The 24508-nt window shown below is 39.0% G+C and overlaps 2 protein-coding genes across 3 annotated transcripts; both read left to right on the top strand.

Annotated features, from left to right (window-relative positions):
• The first annotated feature begins 540 nt into the window (after positions 1-540).
• LOC120113044 (putative clathrin assembly protein At1g03050) lies at positions 541-3993 on the top strand. The gene is made up of 2 exons (XM_039133578.1): positions 541-1414; positions 2622-3993. The coding sequence occupies exons 1-2, from the start codon at positions 760-762 to the stop codon at positions 3734-3736; spliced, it is 1770 nt and encodes a 589-aa protein (XP_038989506.1). The 5' UTR covers positions 541-759; the 3' UTR covers positions 3737-3993.
• Positions 3994-17713: 13720 nt separating this feature from the next.
• Positions 17714-22651, top strand: LOC103722192 (bidirectional sugar transporter SWEET1a). Of its 2 annotated transcripts, XM_008812665.4 has the most exons (6): positions 17889-18021; positions 18129-18165; positions 18654-18749; positions 20093-20372; positions 21064-21183; positions 22100-22651. In XM_008812665.4, exons 1-6 carry the CDS (start codon positions 17988-17990, stop codon positions 22271-22273), a joined length of 741 nt encoding a protein of 246 aa, XP_008810887.2. In that variant the 5' UTR covers positions 17889-17987; the 3' UTR covers positions 22274-22651. The 2 variants fall into 2 exon arrangements, with proteins under 2 accessions (XP_008810889.3, XP_008810887.2); XM_008812667.4 differs by lacking the exon at positions 18129-18165 and having other exon boundaries at positions 17714-18021.
• The last annotated feature ends 1857 nt before the right edge of the window (positions 22652-24508 follow it).

The raw sequence follows: 24508 nt of genomic DNA, 5'->3' as shown, positions 1-24508 counted from the left end.
GCATCATATGTAAAAAGATTGAACCTTAACAATTACCAAAAAAAAAAAAAAACAGCATTCACTAACCGTAGGTTCGTAGTTGTTGGTGGCTGTGCTGCTCCGAACGATTTTTTAAGTGGTTATGAGTAAAGCGGACTATGGTCAGCCACAACTGAACGTACGAACCACAAATGGTGCCGCCGCCGTACCGTAGTCCACGCGACGCAACCACAGGTCCACAACGTTCCAAAGTTCGAACTTAGGACGAGAGAGAGAGAGAGAGATGAGCAAGAAAACGTCAAAGGACCCATGCAAGTTGCAACAAAGAAATCGTTCCCTCCGAACCCACGCTGCCAACCTTTGCCGGTCCCCGCCCCCTCCTCTCCTGATTTGCCGGAGTTCCAACCGTTCATTCATAACCCGCGTAATTCCTGGACTCCCCGCTCAAGATGAGTCACACGGCTTCCCAACGAGAGGCAAGGAGTACTGGAAGGGAAAAAAGAAACAAAAACAAATAAAAAAAAAAGAGACACCGAATTCCCATCCTCCTCTTTCCTTCCTCTCTCGGTCTTTCCGCCTCTTTCTCTTCTCAAAGAAATTCAACAGTACTAATTACTCGTCATAACGTCATAGCTACATTTTTCATTGCTTTCTTCTTCTTCTTTGACAGAACAGAGAACAGTGTCATTCGTCGCCGTAGCAGCTTAATTATATAAGAAGAGTCTACGACGTGACGTTCACATAAAGGAGGAGGAAGAGGAAGAGGAAGAGGAAGAGAAAATGGCACAGAGCTCGATAAGGAAGGCGCTGGGGGCGGTGAAGGACCAGACGAGCATCGGCCTGGCGAAGGTGAGCAACACGTCGACGGTGTCGGACCTGGACGTAGCGATCGTGAAGGCGACGCGTCACAACGAGTTCCCGGCGGAGGAGAAGCACATCCGGGAGATCCTGAGCCTGACCTGCTACTCCCGGGCCTACGTTACCGCCTGCGTCTCCACCCTCGCCCGCCGCCTCGGCAAGACCAAGAGCTGGACGGTGGCCCTCAAGACCCTCATCCTCGTCCACCGCCTCCTCTGCGACGGAGACCCCGCCTACGAGCAGGAGATCTACTTCGCCACCCGCCGGGGGATGCGCATGCTCAACATGTCCGACTTCCGGGACGCCTCCCGCTCCGACGCCTGGGACTTCTCCGCCTTCGTGCGCACCTACGCGCTCTACCTCGACGATCGCCTCGAGTACCGCATGCACGGCCGCAGGAAGCGCCGGCGCAGCCGGAGCAGCATCTGCACCGACGAGGAGGAGGAGGAGGCCTCCCTGGCCGAGGCGGTGGCCTTAAGGGCCACGCCGGTCAGGGAGATGAAGAACGACCGCCTCTTCACCCGGACGCAGCACCTGCAGCAGCTCATGGAGCGCGTCCTCGCCTGCCGGCCAACAGGTATCATAATCGTATCGCCTTTCCTTCATTCATTCGCGTTTGTCGGGTCTGAAATGGATGGATGGATGCATGGACGGATGTAGATGACGGTGAAGTTTCAAAACCCTGATCTTTTATTTACCCCCCAAAAAAAACAAGCGTGACCATTTATTAATTAAGCACATCAAAAAAAAAAAAAGCGAAGTGGCATTACTAGGTTCTTAACTCATATTATTTAGATGTGTCTGAGGCCTACACATACGTTGTAGTCCTTAGTTGCAGCTTAAGCCATGCTTGGTACAGTTTTTTTTTTATGTTTCTTTTTTAAATAGAAACATGAAATGCAATGTGAAAAAAAAATGTTATTTTTTTATTTTTAAAATAATTTTTATTATTTTTGAAAAAATAGAAGTAAAAAATTTTCATATTTATATTTTTTTTTTTAAAAGTAGGTTTTTCCCTCTCTTCCAACTCCTTTGTTTCTGGCTGATCTTACCCTTGGCTCTGTCAGTTTTGGCCGACCATGCCGGCTCTTCAAACCTCACTAATCATCTTGTCGCCCTATACCTAGATATCCCTCATCTACGGCCATATTATCGGCTCCATCCCTACTCTCTCTCTCTCTCTCTCTCTGTCGTCTCTCCATCCGACGTCGAACACTCTCGTCCCCAGCTATGGCGCAAGCACCAGCCCCATCCCTCCTCCCCCTCTCTCTCTCTCTCTCATCGTCGATCCCATCATCAGCCCCTTGTTGTTAAAAAAAAAAATAAAAGTGTACGAAATATTTTTCTAATATCAGAAATTTGAAAAAACTATTTTTATTTTTTTTAAAATAAATAATAATAACGAATGCCAAATATAACCTAACATCAATCTTTTTTTCTTCTTTTTTTGAGTTGTGTTGGTGATGATTTTATTACCTCAAAATAAGATTCGATGGAAGTGTGTCTAGTTATTTAGGGTGTGCATGGCTCAGCTTCAATCTAATCTCAAACCATGCTTCAGATTGAGCCAACAAGGAAGAATCTGAATCTGACTCCATGATGGCAGCCCAACCTGACTTTAGGAAGATGGCAACCAAACCTATGCTCGAGGTGGGCTGAAAGAAATTCTAGCTGGATATATAGGCCCAGAATAGACCGCTCGGAAATTCCGAATTAGTTCTAAGTTACAGGGCCAACTGGGTGGGCTTAAGGGACTGACTTCATTCTGCCTCGATTTCATGCAGGAGCGGCGAAGAACAACCGGATCGTTCACGTTGCTCTCTACCCATTGGTGAAGGAGAGTTTCCAGATCTACTACGACCTGGCCGAGATCATGAACATCTTCATCGATCGCTTCATGGAGCTCGAAGTCCCCGAATGCGTCCGCGTCCACGGCATCTTCTCCCGCCTCTCGAAGCAATTCGAGGACCTCGAAGGCTTCTACGGCTGGTGCAGGACCGTCGGCGTCTGCCGCTCCTCCGAGTACCCCGAGGTCGAGCGCATCACCGCCAAGAAGCTCGGCGTCATGGACGAGTTCATCCGCGACAAGTCCAGACTCGCCGAGAGCAAGAAACACCGCGACTTCGACCCCCAACCCGAAGACACCAAACCCCCCGAAGAGGCCGACAACGAGATGTCCAGCATCAAAGCTCTGCCGGCGCCCGGCGACTACTCCGACCCGCCGGCCGAGAAGAGGGAGGAAGTTAAAGAAGAATGGAACGAGCCCTCCCCCAGTATCAAACAACTGGAAGAAGAAGAAGAAGCGGACTTGCTGAACATGAAAGATGATGCGATGACCGGAGAAGAGCACGGCAACAGCCTCGCCTTGGCGTTGTTCGACGTGGACACAGCATCGAACACAGGGTCCAAGTGGGAGGCGTTCCCAGACGGCGACTCGTCGGACTGGGAGACGGCGCTGGTCCAGTCGGCGAGCAACCTGTCAGGCCAGAAGGCGGCGCTCGGCGGGGGATTCGACATGCTGTTGCTGGATGGCATGTACGTCCAGGCGCATACCTCTGCGGCGGCCGCTGCTCGATCCCAAGGACATAGTGGGAGAGGGAGCGCGAGCAGCGTCGCCATCCGGGCACCGGCGATGCAGCCAATGCTGGCGCTGCCGGCGCCACCGACGAGCGGAGGCACGAACATATTTGGAGGGGACCCATTCGCCGCATCACTGGTGGTGCCGCCGCCGTCGTACGTCCAGATGTCGGAAATGGAGAAGAAGCAGTTCCTGCTCGTGGAGGAGCAGCGAATGTGGGAGCAGTACGCAAGGAATGGGATGCAGGGGCAGTCGGGGCTGGCCAAGCTGCATCCCCCGCCGGGGAGTTATCATATGGGCGGCTACAACCACAGGTTTTGAGGGAAAAAACAAGAAAAAAAAAAGGTAATTTGATTTGATGGACGTCCAATTGATCTCGGAGGGGCATCATGTACGGGAATAAGCATGTATTTTTAACTCAAGAAACTAAAATCCAGTGTCTTTTTTCCCGTTTTCTTAAGCTCAAGTAATGTCTCTTGGCTTAGCTTATTATTAGTGAGTTCGCTTAGCCCCCAAATCTATTAAGCCACTCTTGGATATATGGCTGTATATTTAATTTGCAAGAAAATTTATTTTTTTATTTTTAATTTATAAGTACTAAACACCCAATGATTGCTATATTAACTCGATTTATTATTTTTTTTACTTCCGAATGAAAATCTTTCTGGCTGATATAGTATAAGTGGATGTCGATATGATCTTGAGCAGTAAAATCCAAGAAGCGTGAAGATAAATTATTGTGTGCTTTGTTTAGGGAAAAATATTTCATAAGTGCTAAAATTCTTGCCTTTGATAGCACTAAAATATTGGCAAAAATTTTGCAAGGCAGTGGGCAAGCTCACACAAGCTCTCCCAACTAATGCATTCAGAAGGTGGTTAAGGTCGACAACCCGCACGAAGATAGTTTACGTTCGAGAGGTATTTTGGATTTGAAAATTTGAAGTTTTATAGAGCTTGAGAATAGATTAAACAAGAAGGGCATTTTATAGAATATTGGTTTAAATTTTAAATGTTCAAGTAAAACCGGCTTTGCTCTTTTTAATTAATGCGCTTGCTAAAAGAAGATGGAACAATGCCTTCTGATAGGTAACTATTTGTATTGTGTGAGAGTGATAGCAAGATATTGAGTGATTTTTCCTGTTTACTAGTGATTGAAGTCCTTTTTTTAGTTGTTTGTAATTAACAAATCGGTTTGATCATTGCATGGCCCCAATAATTTGAACAAGGCAATTCTTGAGACAACAAGAGTTTTCCTTCTGCCATCCATAAAAGTGGATATCATAATTTTTAACAACCTAGGATCTCATCCAAAAAAACTAACCAAAAAATATATTTTGGGTTCTTTAGTTCTGTATAAGTACCCAAAATCTTCTCGGCGAATAATCAATATGAGACTAAACACACATCTGCAGGAGTTCTCACATGCTCCCAATGTTCAAGCCCTAACGTCCTCATCAGACTAAGGGTTCAAATTCATTCAAATCTGATCGCAAGCACCACAATTGGCTCGTGGTCAGCCTCTATGAACTCGTGTTGCAGTGTTCTATAGTCCATATAGGCTATGGGTCAAGTTTGCTCTGATACCATTTTGTCACGCTCTAAACCCATCACCTGGGCCGACAACGTGACACAACCGCATGAGCCCTACAATAGTGCCCTAAGGATCATGCAAGGCTTAAAATGAATAAAATTCAATAACACCACAATTAATCAATTAATCCAATAGATAAATCCAACATATCCAATTTACCAAACTGGTTTAGTTATAAGAACTTTAAATGTTCATCGGTATCAAGAAAAAAAATAAACTAACTAACAAACTTATGACTCTGATACTCGAACTTCATGCCCAACCTATTCAAATTTATATATCTTGCGACTCTGAAAAGAGAAAGAAGAAGGAGTTGTGAGCTTTACAGCCTAGTAAGAATTCCAATACATCCACATCAACACAATAATAATATAAGTTTGAAAATAACAAGAAATCGTTTCACACATCACGAAATCACAAACCAGCTATCAATAATGCTCGAAAAATTAATATAAATATGTAGATCAAACATCAATAGAAATCTAGCCACTCAGGAGTGATATAGCATATGATATCTCATAAATCTTCATTAATATTTTCAATTCTTTTCTTTTCATTTATTTTTAACTTGATCCGAATCAATCATTTTTTTAACTTTGGGCCAAATCTCGTTCACATTTTCCAGCCTATGGTGGGGCCTGCCAAGGTATCTAGCTTGTGACAAGGCATGCTATAGTTTAACATTTCTAGCCTGTGATGAGGCCCGCCAAAGTACCACATTTTCAGCCTATGATAGGGTTGCCATAGTAGCAAGATAAGCCCAAATCCTTGTTTGTTCAATCCAGTTCACATTCACACAGAACCCAAAACCCTCTATTGATCCACTAAAAGTCCACCAACACATAGCAACCCAAGACTATCGCAACCAAAAATCTCTCCGGATCTAGCTAGAGAGAGAAAGTACCAACAGAAAGAGAGAAAAATTAGAGTATAAGTTCTTATTGGGCTTTTTCCTGCCCGAATGACTGTAGCCCCATACAAAACTAGGGCTGACCATGAAAATAGATTCATATAGGAAGATATACGAAGCCAACTAGATAACAACACCCAATTATTCGAATCGGCCATCACAACGTAATCCAATTCATCTGATCAAAAAGCATATATCAAATTAAGAAAATAGATCAGGAGTTATCAGTTATGGGTCTAATGCTGGCTAACAACAATCGGATGCAAGACGGACGGGTCGATAGGTAGCAGCGTTCGACGATTCGGGTCGGTTTGCTCTGGCTAATCCTACCAGTCAAATCATGAAATGATAATCAGACCATGGTACGGGTAATACAAGAAAGATTCATGATAATAGAGTCCAATGGTGCTCGCGATGGTCGGGATAAGGCTAGCGCGAAAGTGGTTGCAGTGACACTGGTCGAGGACCCATCTACTAGGGTCAACCAGGGTATAATATAGATTGATCGGATCCAATTAGTCTAACAAGTCAACTCAACAGTCATGCTGTAATATAGATCCTTCAATAAAGATTGATGATGATGAAATTCAAATGTACTTAGTAAGTGTCGTGGTGGGGGGCTGGCACGCTGCCCGATGACAATGGACCGAAGCCCTTCACCAAAGCCAGCCAAAAGTCACTGAGTGACGCCCTTACCAGGTCCAATAATCCTAGAGAGAGAAATAAGAGAGAGAAATCAAGAGATAGAGGAGAGAGGAAAGAGAAAGAGAGAGCTCTCTCTTCTTTCTCAAAATCGGGGAGAGTTTCTCTCCCTTTCCTCTTCGTGGACTAGGGGTGGCATAGCCAAGGGTGCTCCGGCGATAGCGACCTTCGGTCGTGGCACCACCAACGATGGTGGTCGGCCGGCGAAAAGAAGGAAAGACGATCAATCCGCATCACTCACCTTCAAACTTTTCAAATTGACTCTTTATCGTAGCTATCTCTGCATCACGGATGTAGAGGTCCCCAAGGGCAGCGTAACTCAGCCTTTTTCCGACGGCCGATGACGATGACAAGGAAGAAAAGGGGCCGAAACAAAGCACTCAATTTTCGAATAAAAACCCGGTAATTTGCCAGCTTATCTTAAAGGAAAACACAACTAGATGACCAGAAGAAGAAGTAAGGAGGAGTGGCTCAAGTCTTACCTCAATCCGGTGAAGATTCGGCCAGGTTTCCGGTAAGAAATCGAGGAGAAGACACGGAGAAGAAGGGCTTGAATCGCTGCGATTCTCGATGATTCTGATGAATGAAATCTAAAGAGGAGGAGGGGGATTAAATAGGCAAGGTCCTTAATTTCTATTTGAACTTGGATTGCTCTCAAAAAGTCCTCCTTTCTGTCAGAAATCGGAGAGGAAGAAGACTTCTATTTGGGCTGGCCCACAAACCCACAAGCTGGGCTTGTCCGAGTTGGGCTGGGCCTGGCCACTCTGAACCGGCCCACGAGCCCCAAAAATGGTCATTATAAATTCTGACTTTTAATTTGAAAAATTCATCATTATATTTGATTAGAAAAATATTTAGAGCTAAACACTCTTAGAAATATCCCAACCTATACAAAGATAGAATCTCATCAGATTGTTGATTGGCTCTCTAAAAGAGGCATCACTTCTCAATAGATAATGGGTACCATCACTTACAAGCAAAATCAAATAAATATACATTAAAAGTTCTAAATATATAAATAAGCGTTTAGGATGTGTTGTCCCCTATAATTACCTATTATCACCCCATGAGTGAGGACTAATGGCTCAACAAATTACATGGATGCAATGGTAAAATGGAGGCCTATAAAGAGCAACAACTAGCAAATAATAATAATAACATGTCTTATAGCTGTTGATCCTTGGGATTAGCTTGTGCTTGCACAATTCTAAAGTATGCGGCTTTGTGCGCTCCCATATTAATTAAGGCCACCTTTATGTCCTCCGTCATACGTAGCAGGGTTCGATACAGCTCTTAACCCGAGCCACAAGTTTGACGACCGGACGCTTCTCCATGCAAACAGTGCAGGGCCGGAGTCAAAGCCCTCTCTCTCATGGCATTGTCTTCTTATTGCAGCCACTGGATTCCTCCACAGCACGGCACATTTATGTCCTTTTTGATGCCGAGAAGCTCTGCATTTATGCTAGTATGGGAAGCGTGGCCCTATAATGTCCATCGCTTCACCTACCCTGAAGTAGTTCTCGTGTTCATTAATGCATGCATGCACTTGAACGTGCGTCGCATTAGATTATACCTAATGTTGTAGCAGACCAGCAAATCCTCTCGTGCAAGTAGAAATAGATCATATAAAATATTTCTGTTTAACTCTCAATGCAATGTTTCACCACTCATGAATCAAAACAAAATGATGAGTGGATTCATCCACAAGAGTGAGAGAAGCATCGAGTAGAAATAGACTTTTAGAAATTTCATTCATTTTAAAAATTTTAAAAAGTTTCTTTTTCAGATTATTTCTTAAAATCTTTCATATTTGCATGCTAATTAATTCTAGCTTTTTCATATTTATATAAAAATTTGGATAAATTTTTCTATTTGTACAAATCAGTTTTGTTGACTGAAAACTGTTTAAAATTAACCAAGGTTGTCAAGAAACAGAAGTGTACTTATTCTAACAGCAAATAAGGGTTGGGATTGGGTCTCTTCTTGCTCGCTTCACCCTTTTGTCCCTCTAGAGTTGGTTTTGTCATGGATTTAAGGATTGATCGTGTGTGAAAGCTACGAACAAAAATCTTCAGAAGATATATATGAGTTTAATATCATTAAGAGCTACGTACAGAAAATATTCAAAGTCATGTCATTGCCTACAATCATCTGCGATATCGATCCCAACATCCATTGGTTGTTAATTTGATACGATAACTTCGCTCAAAGTAATATTATTCATCATTCATGTTGCATGACGTGGGCCCTCACATTTATGGAAGATTAACCATTCAACATGGAGGAATTGTAGCATGGCATATGGACTATGGTGCATCCCACCAATTCCTTAATGCCAAACCATGACTTGCTCAAATCTCTCCTCCAGCTGACCTTCTGTGGCAAAATCTTAGCCATGAGAATTTATGTGAAGGAAACTTGAGGATCCATCTAGAGAAGTTGTTTGCCAAAACCCTAAGAGGTCTTTCGATTCATTTATGATAATTCAAGTCAATTTGATTGCACATAGAATTTGATAAGACATCCATAAGCATCACAATTGGAAGGACAGGTCACCTTGTGTGATGGCTACCATGAAACGTGCCAATTCCACCTCTAATTTATTAGAAGCAAAACTGAATACTTTCACCAAGTACTTCATGAGTAGAAGAAATTAAATGACATCCAATTATTTCCCGACAGAGACATCCAAGTTTCTATCATTTTGGAGAATTTTTTGAGAGTTTAGATCTCTCACGAAGAGCTTGCTATGTTGGTAGCTGTCTTAAACTTATCAAAAAGCCCAAGCACTGGAATCTGACTATAGGCAATTCATTTGGACTGTGACGCATGCCGTGGCGTATAGGGTTCTCCCGACAGCATGAGATGGAGAGATACTTTCTTCAGTTAAAGATATTCCATGCCAATGACCATTTATTAAAACAAAAAAAATTATTTTATACTAGTGACCTAATCAATAAAAGGGTTCCATCCAATGCTTCATTTAAAAAAATTTCCACCAAGGGAGAAATGAAGTGGTAATGTCGCAAAATTATGAATTCAGACAATCATGGTAGTAAACATATATGATTTTTCTTTTCTTTTAACGGTCATCGTCGATATTACAAAAGATTGGATCCCATAAGTCTTATTGCTATCCAGGAGTAGCTATATCTCGATACGAGACACAGACCTTATTGCTATGCATAGGGTTTGACTATAACAAGCTCGATGTAAAATTATCAACAAGCTCAACTTAATTAGTTTCATATGTTTTGTTTAAGCATGAAATATTGCATTACAAAATAATCTCAAAGCATGTACTCCGATTGTCAGGTCCTATGATGAGAATGTACGTAGATTGCCAATTGCAGAGGCCTAGATGATGTAATTCCTCTCCACGAGTTACCCGTGCTTTGTAAAATTTGTAGGCCTTGTAACCATCTTGCACTAGATTACTATTAATCCCTGCATTTATAATGAGAAAGTTGATCCAATGACAACTAGTTGATGATTTTTTTGCCCACCATCTTGGACCAATGTATCATAGATGAAGTAGGTTATTTGTCTTTTTCTGAAACCTTCTTAATAGGAAATAAAGCTATCTAGTATTCGAAGAAAATCAAGCTATTAGATATGTAAATAAAAACAATATTAAGATCTCAATAACATGGTAAATATAGATGAAATATATTCTTGCCATAGTGCTAATATTGCAATTTAGAGAACAATTGCCTTGACCATACTTGATTATGTAATAGTGTTTATACCTAGCACCAAAACTATGAATGACGGCATTGAAGAACATAATACACAAGCTCACTATCATGATTGCCTTTATGAAATAAGGTGTGTTTAGAATGCATTCCACACTTTTTAGGGTTTACCATTTTTTAGGGTCGCATAACATTATGTTGCAAATAAAATAATGATTGAGAATAACAATTCTCAAGTACTTGAACACATTGTTTAAGAACTGACATGGATGGGATCCCAAGCAAAAAATGGAGGAGAGGAAGGATAAAACCAACATCTCTTGTATCAAAATGAACAGGATCTCTCAAATTACATTAATTTTAGAATTTAACAAATAAAATTAAAGCAAAAACAAGCAAAGCAGTATTATCTTATATGCCGGCATCTCCCAAGTGGAGGGGACTATGGTTCGGATCAGATGATGTGCGCCTCCACTACATCTCACAAAAAAGAAAGTAAAAAATTAAATATAAACACAATTTTTTTTTCTCGAGAAGAGTTGTATTGACCAATTGATCTACATAAAAGAAATACTGCAAAAATTTAAACAAGTGAAATTAAAGCAAAAACAAGCGAAGTAGCATTATCTTATATGGTTGGCATCTTCCAAGTGGAGGGGACCATGGTTCGGACCAGATGATGTGTGCCTCCACTACATCTCACAGAAAAGGAAGTAAAAAATTAAATTTAAACACAATTTTTTTTTCCGAGAAAACTTGTATTGACCAATTGATATACATAAAAAACTACTGCAAAAATTTAAACAAATAAAATTAAAGCAAAAACAAGCAAAGTAATATTATCTTATATGGCTGGCATCTCCCAAGTGGAGAGGACTATGATTCGAACCAGATGATGTGCGCCTCCACTACATCGCACAAAAAAGAAAGTAAAAAATTAAATTTAAACATAATTTCTTTTTCTGAAACCTTCTTAATAGGAAATAAAGCTATCTAGTATTCGAAGAAAATCAAGCTATTAGATATGTAAATAAAAACAATATTAAGATCTCAATAACATGGTAAACATAGATGAAATATATCCTTGCCATAGTGCTAATATTGCAATTTAGAGAACAATTGCCTTGACCATACTTGATTATGTAATGGTGTTTATACCTAGCACCAAAACTACGAATGAAGGCACCGAATAACATAATACACGAGCTCACTATCATGATTGCCTTTATGAAATAAGGTGTGTTAATTTAGAATGCATTCCACACTTTTTAGGGTTTACCATTTTTGAGGGTCGCATAACATTATGTTGCAAATAAAATAATGATTGAGAATAACAATTCTCAAGTTCTTGAACATATTGTTTTCAAACTGACATGGATGGGATCCCAAGCAAAAATTGGAGAGGAAGGATCAAACCAACATCTCTTGTATCAAAATGAACAGGATCTCTCAAATTACATTAATTTTAGAATTTAACAAATGAAATTAAAGCAAAAACAAGCAAAGCAGTATTATCTTATATGGCCGGCATCTCCCAAGTGGAGGGGACTATGGTTCGGATCAGATGATGTGCGCCTCCACTACATCTCACAAAAAAAGAAAAAGTAAAAAATTAAATTTAAACACAATTTTTTTTCCTGAGAAGAGTTGTATTGACCTATTGATTTACATAAAAGAAATACTGCAAAAATTTAAACAAGTAAAATTAAAGCAAAAACAAGCAAAGTAGTATTATCTTATATGGCTGGCATCTCCCAAGTGGAGAGAACCATGGTTCGGATCAAATGATGTATGCCTCCACTATATCTCACCAAAAAGGAAGTAAAAAAATTAAATTTAAAGACAATTTCTTTTTCCGAGAAGAGTTGTATTGACCAATTGATCTACATAAAAGAAATACTGCAAAAATTTAAACATGGTCGGGTGTATAAGAAAAGTTAGATTTGGGCTACCATAATCCTAGTCCTTGCAGGACACCCATCTCTACTCTTTGAGCTTCTACTTATAATCTACTTAAATTTTAGTACTATCTCCATGAGTTTGTAATACAAATTTATCGATAGCTAGATGGATGCTATATAAAGCCAAAAATCATGGAGTACTGCCCTCTTAGTGCAAAATAAAAATTTTCCCGACCAAACAAGACTTCTCAAGTTTCACCATCCAAAAGGTCTCTATTGCTAAGTAATAATGCAAACTCAGTCAAGATTTCACACTATCAGCCGACAAGGTCTATGTGTCATGATGCATTAAAATAGACCAAGTCACTTGGAGCATTTTTCTTAATTTCTTAGTGATAAGAATGCCACCTGCACTAGAATTGGACGCAATGTGGTGGCCCATGTCCATAGATTACTTGAATGTGTTCATAATTGACATGGAACTGAAAGACTTAAAGCAATCATATGAGATATGTCTCAAGCTGCAGTTTTTTTTTTTTTTTTTTTTGAAAAAGAAACATTAGACTGCCCACTGGACACAAGAAGCAGTTGAAAGAAGAGGTAAACCAAGACTTGATTGTAGCGTCCATAGAAAACTGATTGTATTCATACTTGACATAGAACAAAAAGACTTCAGATCCGAACCAAGATCATTGGAGATGTGCCCAAGAAGCTGTTTTGGTGAAAAGAAGCATAGGCTGCTTCATGGATACACAAAGCAATTGAAAGAAAAAACAAATCAACAAGCTCATTTGGACCTGCTAATTAGAAAGGGTGGCAATCAGTGGGTTCGAGCCAAGTTGATCGGTTGAGGTCATATGGAAAAGCTCACGAAGCCAGATCTGAACTCTACCGAACCTGCCAGTGAGTTAAAAATGGTCAACCGCGATCCGATTTATATCTAACTCGCCTGATCCCTTTTTTTATTTTTTTTAAAAAATAAAAAATTTATTTCTTTTTTTTTTTGGATCGAGCATTCCAAATCTAACCTGCCGTGGATCGCACCAAGATCGAATCTCCGGTGCCAATCAGCCGAACCAAGATTCATTGTTCAAGCCTTACTAGCGTCTCTTAAATTTTAAAGGCTAGTTCGCAGGGACACGAGAATCCTCACTTTGAAAATCATTTTTCATGTTGGAAACAAAATTTCTTTGGCACATGAAAATGGCTGTTGTTATCATTTTCCACCTGCTGGTTCCTGCACCTAAGATCTGCAAAAAAAAAAAAGGTTGGTGGCAGTAAGTTATTGGTTTGGTACAAAGCAGATAATATAGTACTGTATGTACCAAAAAAATTATATCCAATATCTATTGTACCAACTCAATAGTATACTATTTTTTTTTTTGCCATGTATATCTGTCTGGCCACCTCAGCATAAGAAAAAAAAAAAGTACTCCACCCCCATCTCAAGTGAATGAACCCTAGGCACCTCTCTCTCCACAGTATTGCTCCTCTCTGCCCTCCTCCACAGGCCTAGCCTGCATCCTCCACCTTTGGAGCACCGCTCCGCTCTTTGAAAGTGGCGAAGCTGAGGGCACCATAATGGTCAAAGAGACCAGGGATGCGGAAGGCAGCAATGATGGGGTGGAATTCGGGTGAGGCGGGCAAGATGAGCTAGAAGCGTAAGTTGGTGTAAAAGATGCGGTAGAGGTGGCAAGTATAGAAGTTGGCGGTAGGCTCGGAGACAAAAAAACGGATGAGAGCGAGACAGGCAAGGCCCAAAAGTTTAAGTCTATGCACCAAAAATCATATTATTTTTAACTGTTTAATATATAGGCTAAAAATCTCTATATTATATAATTATTAGTAAACAAATTTAAAAAATAAATTACATCTAATAATTTAGATCATAAAAAAAAGATGCTCTTGTTATCAAATTCAAAGAATATGTAACTTTATAAAGTTACACTGGGGTATATGTTGAACTTGGCCCTCCCTTTCTCTCTCTCTCTCTCTCTCTACATACATATATACATACATATATATATATATATATATATACACACACACATATTTACGCATTCCTCTGGTACAAACAAAGGTGGAAAACATCTCCGTTGGCAATGATTGCTCGTAACATACGTACTTTAAGACAATAATTTGGAGAAGCAACGAAGAGATCATCATCGAGACACTGATAACTACAAAATTGTTTTGACGTGCGACGCTTAAGCTTAAGATCCGATCTGAATTACTTTTTCTTAGTGAGAATCTTCCCCGTGAGAGGACATCATCACTCGGCCACCATGGAAGTGCAGTGGGTAGTCGGCAACAAATGCTTGCCGCCAAATTTGAGAAGAAAAAAACTCCAAACGATCCAGCTTTACCCGCCATGGCCTGTCGGAAGTTGACGTCCACGACACTTTACGTCTCACTCGGAGCCACAGGCGAAGGATTCCCGCCTGGAAAAAGGCCAGAAACGCAGCACGCCGACCTACCTCTCCTCATCCTTTTGGCCGAACAACGAAGGGCCCGAGCTCGTCTTGCATGTCAATCGTCTGCACTCCCTTCCAAATTCTTTGGCCAGCTTCAAGTCCGAAAGCTTCTACTGCCTTGCCAACTTGTCTCTAGATTCTTGTCCTGCGTAGAATGTGTCCCACAGGGAATTAAGCGTTATAGCCCTCATGCTCCTGGGACCATTCAATTGTGCAATGAAACTTCAGCCAATTATCAGATCAGATTCAGGAATGAACTCTTCTGTAATAGAAGTATATATCAATTTGGTAATGAGTTTTCTAAAACCTAGTGGACCTATTTTATCAATTCATCTTGAATTTGCTGAATATGGCAGGGTTCAGGTTGTATCTTCGTCAGGGAAGAATGATTCATCTTTTTTTTTTTTTTTGGTGATGCCAATCGTTGGATGACGTAATGGCCATTTTGAGATCCTTGCAAATGGATAGGAGAAAAGTTTGGAGTGTTTTGATATTTGTGGAAGTAATGATCAAGTAGTTGATGTTGCGAAAAAAGACCAATCATTCTTTCATGCGAAAGTTGCAATCCGAACCTAATATTGCACATCAAACGGGTCTGTCTTTTTTCTTCCTAAAATACCTTTTTATTTCTATTATATTACATAATTGATTTCTATTTTAAATAAAACAATTAGTTTTAAAGAAATTAAATAGTCAAAATCCTAACTTGAGAAAAAAGAATGAAAAGTATTACTAGGATTCTAATCACGTTTTTTTAAGGGTGAAAATACAAAAAAAAAGGTATAGGAAAAATCTAAAATTAAATAATTCTTTTGAAACATGCATTGCATATGTTTGATTGCTACTATGATAAAATGAGAGAGCAATATAACAAAAAAAAAAAACAATTCAAACCTTTAAGGATTATACTCTCTCTAATTCGAACTTCTTCTGATTAATTTAGATATAAATTTTGTAGTACTTTCTCTCCAACTTATCAAGCCCATGTCCTGTAGCTTTCTCCCTAATTCTGAGTTTATATATTAAATTTATTACTTTCTTATTCTATCTATGATATATTGAGTATAATTATATTTTTATTTTATCTATTATTTTTTACATATACATCACATATGCTTGAGTGCTAGTTATATAAAATATAAGGGTTTGCTTTTTAAATATTCATTTTCATATTTAATTTTAACTTTTTCCCTTTAAAACATCCTCCTTTCAACTCCAAATATATTCCATCCAATTTAAAAACAAGAAATAAATAGAATATTTTTATCTATTCCTCTTTTTTATATCTCTCACCATCCCTCATTTCAGTTTTTATAGGAATTTTGTTTTGATTTAACTTTTATATCTTTATTTTTATTTTCTTATTGTGTTTTATTTTAAATTTTAATTTCTGATTTGTATTTTTAAGTTTATTTTTATTGTCTCATTCTTTTCTCAAACATGTATTGCACTATTCTTTTTTTTAAGTTTTCTAAAACTATTTGAAATACTTTTAAGATATACTACAGTATTTTGAATTAAATGAACTAACTATTCGTTTCAATTGTGGTTTCAATAAGATTAAAAAGATGAAAAGAAAAATGCTTATTAATCAGTTCACTAATCTCTCACCTCTCCTCCCTCATCCCTGAAGTCAAGCTATTATTAGTGTTGAGGCCGAGTACTAAGGACTAGTGGCTAATAGTTTACTCCAGCCTAAAAAACTCTAGCAGGGATCAAATCCCAGATGCTTCACTGGTTGACAAGGTCGTTCCAAAATCATTTTTCTTTCACTTGAATGAATTGTATTCATTCATAGTCTCATCACAATCTCATAGTTACTACTCCCATGCATCATTTGGACCAAAATAATTCACATAAATAAAATGATGGGACGAGAATTTACCTCAGATATTAATTATTTCATGAGATTACCTCCATTAATCATTAAATGAAATACATGTATTGAATGCTGCTTGTACATAAGATAGGTAGTTGTGGCTATCGAGTGATGCTATGGCTCTACACTAAATACATAATCTCCTAACTTATTTCTCTTCATTCAATAGTTTAGAGATAGATAGATATTATAAATAGGTTCATTTTTATGCATAAAAAGCAACTCATATGACATAGCATTCGTGTTCATGCATTCCATTGATGATATAATCGTCATGCATTGAATATTAATTCATTTTGAATTAGCCAAATGCATCAACATGCTAACCATATCCAAAACCAAATTCACAAATATATAGCCATCAAGCCTTTCCATTCATGAATCAACATGCTAACTATTACCATAACATAGCAACCAATCTGCTAACACATATAGAAAAATCTAATTTGAAAAGACACTATTGATGAGATCATAACCATTCGTCACATGATCCAAAACAATATCTAAATTCATATTCATAAATATATATGCATATAGCATGTTAATGTGATCATTTATTTTTCTTAAATAAAGTTACTATTGATAAGATCATAACCATTCGTCACATAATCCAAAACAATATCCAAATTCATATTCATAAATATATATATTTATATATAGCATGTTAATGTGATCATTTATCTTTCTTAAATAAAGTTACAATTAGAATCTAATATTCGGATAAGGATCGGATAGTTGTCTATCCATATCTATATCTATTTTTTTTTGGATATGGATATGAGTCGGATGCTCAAATTTCTATCCATATCCAAATAAATTTGGAAAGAAAATAAATCCGGATGGATATTATCCAATTCACTTTAATTCTTACAACAGACCAGCACTTGATTTTTCTTTTCCTTTCTTTTGTTTAAGGTGGCATGAATTGTTTTTTTTTCAAGAAATCGAGATCAATAAAAAGTACGAGAATGCATAGGCTGCTCTTGATACGGAAAGATAAAACTGCTGATATTTGGAAAATTTTCTTTAATGACAACCGCTAATCCGGTATTGGATTGTGGATATATCTAAAACTTCGTACTTTAGCCCACTGTTTGTTCCCCTGTCCAGCCCCAAAGAAGGCAGGTAGTCTCTCTTTCTTTGGTGGAAATAGGAGGTAGCGGGATGCAACCCCCAGTTTATTGAGTCAAATAAAGTTAAAAGAGTAATTCACTGTATAGAGCTCTTTTTTGTTATCTTCGGGCAAATCTAAGTGCATCTAAATGAGGATGCCCATGTTTCCAAGAACCCTCCCTATATACATACATACATACATATATATAGAGATAGATGGCTGCCTCCCAGAGACATAGCCATTCTATTCACCCTGTGAGGTTTTTTTCTGAAGTGTTGCAGTTTCTGGTTCTTGAGGGTAGAAGAAATGGAGGTGGCGCACTTCTTGTTTGGAATCTTTGGTGGGTTTCTCTCTTCCTTTCTCTCCTCGTGGCCTCTTTGTGCTCATTTTTGCTCTTTTTCTCTTTAACGTTGAGTCAGAGTGTGATCTGGTTGTGATTTTGGGCAGGGAATGCAACTGCTCTTTTCCTCTTCTTGTCTCCCATGTAAGTATCGAATCACTTTATCCTTCCCTTTTCTCCTTTGTTCTCTCTTCCTCTGTCTTCTCAGCTTTTGTGAACTTCTCTTTGGGAGATGGATATTGATGTTGGGTTCGTTCTTTTTGTTACCCATCCACTGCAGGAATCCGATCTTCTTACCTTTGCTTGCTCTCTGATGGTTTTCTTGAAAGCCAAGCATGATTTTCCTGCGTATTTGTTGTATTTACTTGTGTGCTTGAGGAGGGGGGGGGATTAAAAATTCTTTTGTGGTTGTCCAACCTCTGGATGAATCTTTCTTTATCCTTTTTATCGATCTTTTCGTGATGTATATTCTTTTTCGAGTTTTTTTCATGAAAACTTGGATGGATCCTGAACACATCTAAAATTTTAGCAGTGTTGGGGCTTTTTTTTTTTTATTGTAAAGAGTTATATGGTCAGATGGTAGGATGGAAGTATCTTTCTTCACAATCTTTAACCTTTTCTTTTGTTTTTAGTGTTACGTTTTGGAGGATTATAAAACACAAATCAACAGAGGATTTTTCAGGGATACCCTACAACATGACCCTGCTCAATTGCTTCCTCTCTGCTTGGTAAGCTTTTTGCCCTCCATCTCGCATTTTTTTTTGATGAAACCCTTCATCTTGTATTTATTCTTGAAGCTGGCCAAAAATCTAATATAAAGATGAATAATAAACAAAGAAACAAAGAGAGAAAGAGAGGTAGCCAGGTAGACTAACTTTCACATGGGCTCTCCCATGCCATTGTAAATGGATTGTGGAATGGGTGATCTTTAGGCTTTTACTCAAGATCAAAAAGAAATTAAAGCACTGGATTTCAAATTAATAGGGTTATGAAGCCAAATTCCATGTGAAGTATGGTTAAGATATCAAAGGTTTTGTAACTTAGATGGCCAGGTAAATGTTTAGATTGCAATCATCAGAAGCTTTAGAACATGGCGAAGTGTTAACATCCATATTTTTTTTTTGGAGGGTACTATTCAGAGTTCGAGGTATAAAAACCCACCAGTTTTACTATTCACACATGGTAACTAACTCCCTCTGTCGGTCCTGGGCCATTTATTGAATGAGACCACGCAGTGCTGTTTTTTTTAAAAAAAGTACGAACAGCATCAACGCATCTGAATCACGCAGTAAAGTTGTGCATACTTTTTTTTTCCAGATGTGCAGCCCTTTTTGACCTGTATTTTGTCTATATAGGGTATATGATGCCCAAAAAGAGGAGCATGAGCTTAGTTTGAAGCTTGTGGCACTTTTCATGTAGATAATTCAAGTTACTAGAAGTATATATAGTTTGGTCTAATGACTTTTCTATCACATCGCAAGTTGCAAAAGGTAGATGGAGCTTGTAATTTTAACAAGCTATCTGTAAACAACTCGAGTTATGTGTCTCAAGTGGCTCGAGCAGAGCCATTCAATTGGAAATCCAAATTCAAATTGCTTTCTTGGATCCTCTAAATGGAGGAGAAGAATCTAAACATTTGTTGATTCATTAAAAGAAATGTATGCCTTGGTTTAACTGAAGCCCACACAACCTAAAATCTAGCTTCTTTATATGTAGTTGATTCACGACATCCATAAATTTTTAGATGAGTGCGCCTTCCATAGGACTACTCATATATATAGCGAACTCGGTGTCATTCTTTGCGGCTCAGCATTTTGAAAGTTTTATTTGGAACAACTCGGGTTTCATCTCCTTGATATTCTCTCATCCTTTTTGACTTTATGGGCTGCATTAACATCCGGTGTGTGTGAGCCGCCGTCGTACCATAAAACAGAAAAAAAAAGAAAAAGAAGGGGGCCGTATGCAATTTGTCATAAAAGTATAGGGTTTTATTTAAAAGCCATGCAAGCTAATCTTCCAACGGCTAGCCTCTCTCTGTTTCTCTGACTTCATTTCAACTTCTTGTGTTAAGGTATGGGCTGCCGTTCGTGTCGCCCAACAACCTGCTCGTGTCGACGATCAACGGTGCGGGGACGGTGATCGAACTGGTGTATGTGGTGATCTTCATTGTGTACGCGCCCCGAAAGGTGAGGACTAAGACGCTGTGCTTCTTCGTCATCGTCGTGGCCATCTCCGCCATCGTCGCCTTTGTTTCTCTCCTCGCCCTCCATGGCCACGCCCGCAAGCTCTTCTGCGGTTTTGCTGCTTCCATTTTCTCCGTCGTAATGTATGGCTCGCCACTCTTCATCATGGTACCAGACCTTTACCAACCTTCTTGCTCTCTTCATTTCATTTTATACTTCTGTTTTCCTGTTCACTGCATGAGACCATGGTGAAATGCTAGGTTCTAGTTTACTGTAAAAAATGTTTGTTTTTTGTGGATAAAAAAATGAAAACAAATCTTCGTTTCTTGTGGATAAAAAGAAACCAAAAGAAAATTATTGCCATTTTGTAAACATATGTCACATGCCGATGGTTCCCACCTAGCTTTTTACCCTAGCACAGTAACACTACAGTGAGAAAGGGCAAAAAAAAAGAAAAAAGAAAAGAACAGAAGGGTAAGTGTAAAACAAGCAGACAACTTGGAAATAAAAATCCAAGACAATGCATCCACATGAGCCAAGAAGAGCTCACCTCAGTTAAAAATGAGAGCAGTAGCTAAGTGAAAACTGATCTAACCCTAATTTTTTGCACCTTGTGATAAATACTTATTCCACTTAACCTTCATCCAAAAAAAAATCAATTACAGTAAGCATGGTGAAGACTTCTCTATTAGGCTTCCAGCAATTTGAATTTTCTAGGTGTTGATATTCAAGTTGCATCTGATGATGAGATATGCTAGCTAGCTCATGAATTTACATGTAGCTTCAGTTAAATATTTTTTTATATTTTTAAAAGGAAAATTAAGTGTATTTGTTAATAGACTTCTACTATTTGATGCAGAGATTGGTGATCCGAACTAAAAGCGTGGAGTTCATGCCCTTTTTTCTTTCATTGTTTTCGTTCTTGTGCGGGACATCTTGGTTCATCTACGGGCTACTTGGTCGTGATCCTTTTGTTTGGGTACTCTATTTGTTAACCTTCTGATAATCTAATTTTGCATAGCTATGGCACTCCAATCTTTTTTCCCCCTTTTTTTTGACAAATTCAGTTTGAGTGCCACCAATCACTTCAAAGAAATGATGCAAAAAAAACCCAAAAAAAAATGACCGCAACATCATACCAGACAACAAACCATGCACATTTACCACTATGTAGAGTTGATCATGGGTCAGGCTTAGGCACAGAAGAGGTCAAATTTTAAATAGGCCCGGCTAGAAGTCCCAGTCCCTCTACCACAACATCATACTAGACACCAACCAAATCTTTGAAGCTGGTATATATCAGTGCTGGCCAAGGAGTAAGCCCAATGGTTGGCACCTCTCCTTTCTTCATGTATCTCAAGTTTGAATCATGTTAGGCTCTCTATGTTGCCGAATTACTACAGATGAAGTGTTAGGCATTCATGACACAAGCACATAGTGTGAAGACCAGCACAAAACAAATGATACAACAGTTCCACAAGTTCTCTACTTGGGAGAGGTTCCAAGTTCAAATCTTGGGTGGTGTTTCCATGCGTCCGGCATGGTCATCATTCCTAAGATTCTCATCTTTCCTCCAATTACATTTGCATATCAGCATATATGATTAAGCAACCTATATAAGCTTAGAACCATGTCCCCCTTTTTTCTAATTTATTTTTGGTACTATGGTAGCTCACGTCAACCTGGCGTGAGTTCTACCATCAGAGTCAATAGAGATAAGAGTATAAAGATGGGGAAGCGGAGTCAATCTCTGTCCACAAAATCTGTCTTAAGTGGTGAGCAACAAAGAAGGCGATCCAGCCTGTTGCCGAGTTCGCCTCCTGAAATATATGGGCTACTTGAACTATGTCCTTTGATACTTGTTCACTTGACTAAGATGGCTTTCACTCTTGTAGGTGCAGAATGGGTGTGGAAGTGCACTTGGAGCGGTGCAGCTCATCTTGTACGCTATCTACAGGAACCACAAGGGAGCAGTTGCCGCCGCCGCCACCAAGGCGGGCACGGTGGAAATGAACGGCACCGAGAAGACGACCAATGGGGCCCAGAACTCGGTGCACGACCGCGTCTAAGCGTGGTCGGACAGCGCCCGGCCGACGAACGGGGTTGTATTTTTTGCATTAAAAAAGATTCGACTTTCTTTCGCACAAATCTACCGTTGAATTGCTGACCCCACATATCTCAAAGCACGCCGGCTGCGTTATTCATCTGCTGCGCTTCCCCCATCAAATCGAGCGGTGGATGATCCGACGGTGGATTCGACCCCGACCCGTTGGGCGACGGCTGCCTGCCCTTCGTCTACTTTTTTTTTTGCTTTCCTCTTTCTATTTTTGTTCCTTCTTTTCTCTTACCCAGGCATGATGACAATCGTATAGAAATTCTATGCGGCTGCCATTGCGTCCTGAACTTCTTGCACCAATAAGAAGCATGAGTTTTATTTTTTATTCTCATATTGTCTATTCTTCTTTCGCCCAGTCTTTCTCTAGCCTACCTAACCGAATCTTCACCTTTCTCCAACCATTAAAGTGCACCAATTACTATTGAGGGGAAAAAAAAAGTGAAGCAACTATTAGCAAGAGTGGATTTACTAATATCCTCTAACTCTGCATTGCATGAGCCATAACATACACACTAATCAAGTGTATGGATGATTAAACCTGATTACTTCCATGAGCCATAACTAAATTCTTGAAATGTTTTGAAGTATCCACTCCAAGCTAATTCCAATCTGCCAGCTAAAAAAAGAGACGTCGGGAGGCCGATGAGATGATTACCTGAATTTTAGCGCTGTTATTTTCATTAATTTTCTCGACAGAGTGTTATTTTTGTTAATTTTAGTGAAGCAAAAAGAAATTTATGTGAACAATTGCTGCACAGCCCAAAATAAACGGAATTTACCTTTTTCTTATTGCATAACCTATGGTCCACATTCATCACAAGATAAAGTATTGTTGAATACTTGAGTTACCACTGTGCTTGCTATCTAAGGCTGATAAGATGAGGTCAATCTTCTATAGACATCTATTAAGAATATATTTGACATTACTAGGTCAATCTTCTATAGACATCTATTAAGAATATATTTGACATTACTAGTTCATTAAAATTTAAAACTCATGGTGCTTTCCACTTTAGATCCAACCTCTTCCATAAAAACCAAAGACAATATCTTCACCAATAAGAAAATTCCACCTATGATCATGTGCCAAGTCAGTACCGCTCCAAGAAATAGTGGAAAATATTCTAACAAGCCCCTGCTGAATGTCGAGATTGTAAACTATGCTTCCATGGTTCAATATTTTTTTTCTTGTACCAATCAAAACAGGGATAAAAGCTGTTGTGTTCAGCTTAGGAGGCAGTGGAGGGTCTAGTACATAGAAGAGAAAGGAGAGAAAGGCTGGGGGTCTCGGTGGGGATCCCCGTGAGGTTCTTTAGTTCACTCAAATAAGTTTGGATCCTCGGCGGTGCAATTTTTTTTTTTTTTCCTGTTCAGAACTCATAAACATAATTATAAGTTTTATAGAAAATCTTACAATCCGCTCACAAAAACAGCCTAAATCAATTTGGAATCTAAAATCCAGGTCCAGCATTTAAACTTTCTTTATATCCTGAATCAGGATTTCTATATTTAATTTAGAAGAGAATTCAAGGTCATGTGCAAAAAAATGACCATATAAAAACGGTACAAGCATGCAATTGGTTTAATATTTGCACCATCTTATCTAAGCACCAATCACCCGGACTATATTTTGAATCTTTGTTATTAGATAATACCAGAAACGTGTAGCTTGTTTGGTTCGCAACAATCTTTGTTATTAGATAATACCACAAACATCAAATGACAAATGTGTGTGAGTTATGATCCATAATCTGATACTTTGCTTTATAAGAAGGGCATTATTTGACACTCAGCTATCTATCACACTATAGAATTAGAATTAGAATTAGAATTAGAATTAGACCACCTAGAAGTCTCATGGCTTGAATATTTGATCATCTGTCATGCTATCAACTAGGCCAGGGCATGTCAATATGGGGGGTGTGAAGGTGTTGGATTACACCTTAACATGGCTGAACTATAGTCCACCTTATGATATATCCAATCAATTTATCAATTAACTATCATCATAATATATGTTAGCTAAATTATATCAGTTATACTTGAGTCTAAATACTAATTCCTTAAAATGAATTTGAACTTAAGTATACGAAAATGCAATCATTTCATGTGAAAATATAGTCATTGATACGAGCTACAACGCCCAATTTGGCACCAATGGAAATTAACCTACAAATTTACGTTCAAA

This window comes from Phoenix dactylifera, chromosome 1, assembly GCF_009389715.1.
Source record: "Phoenix dactylifera cultivar Barhee BC4 chromosome 1, palm_55x_up_171113_PBpolish2nd_filt_p, whole genome shotgun sequence".
NCBI lineage: Eukaryota > Viridiplantae > Streptophyta > Magnoliopsida > Arecales > Arecaceae > Phoenix > Phoenix dactylifera.
The sequence above is the reverse complement of the archived record's forward strand: the minus strand, read 5'-3'. Positions and strand labels throughout refer to the sequence as shown.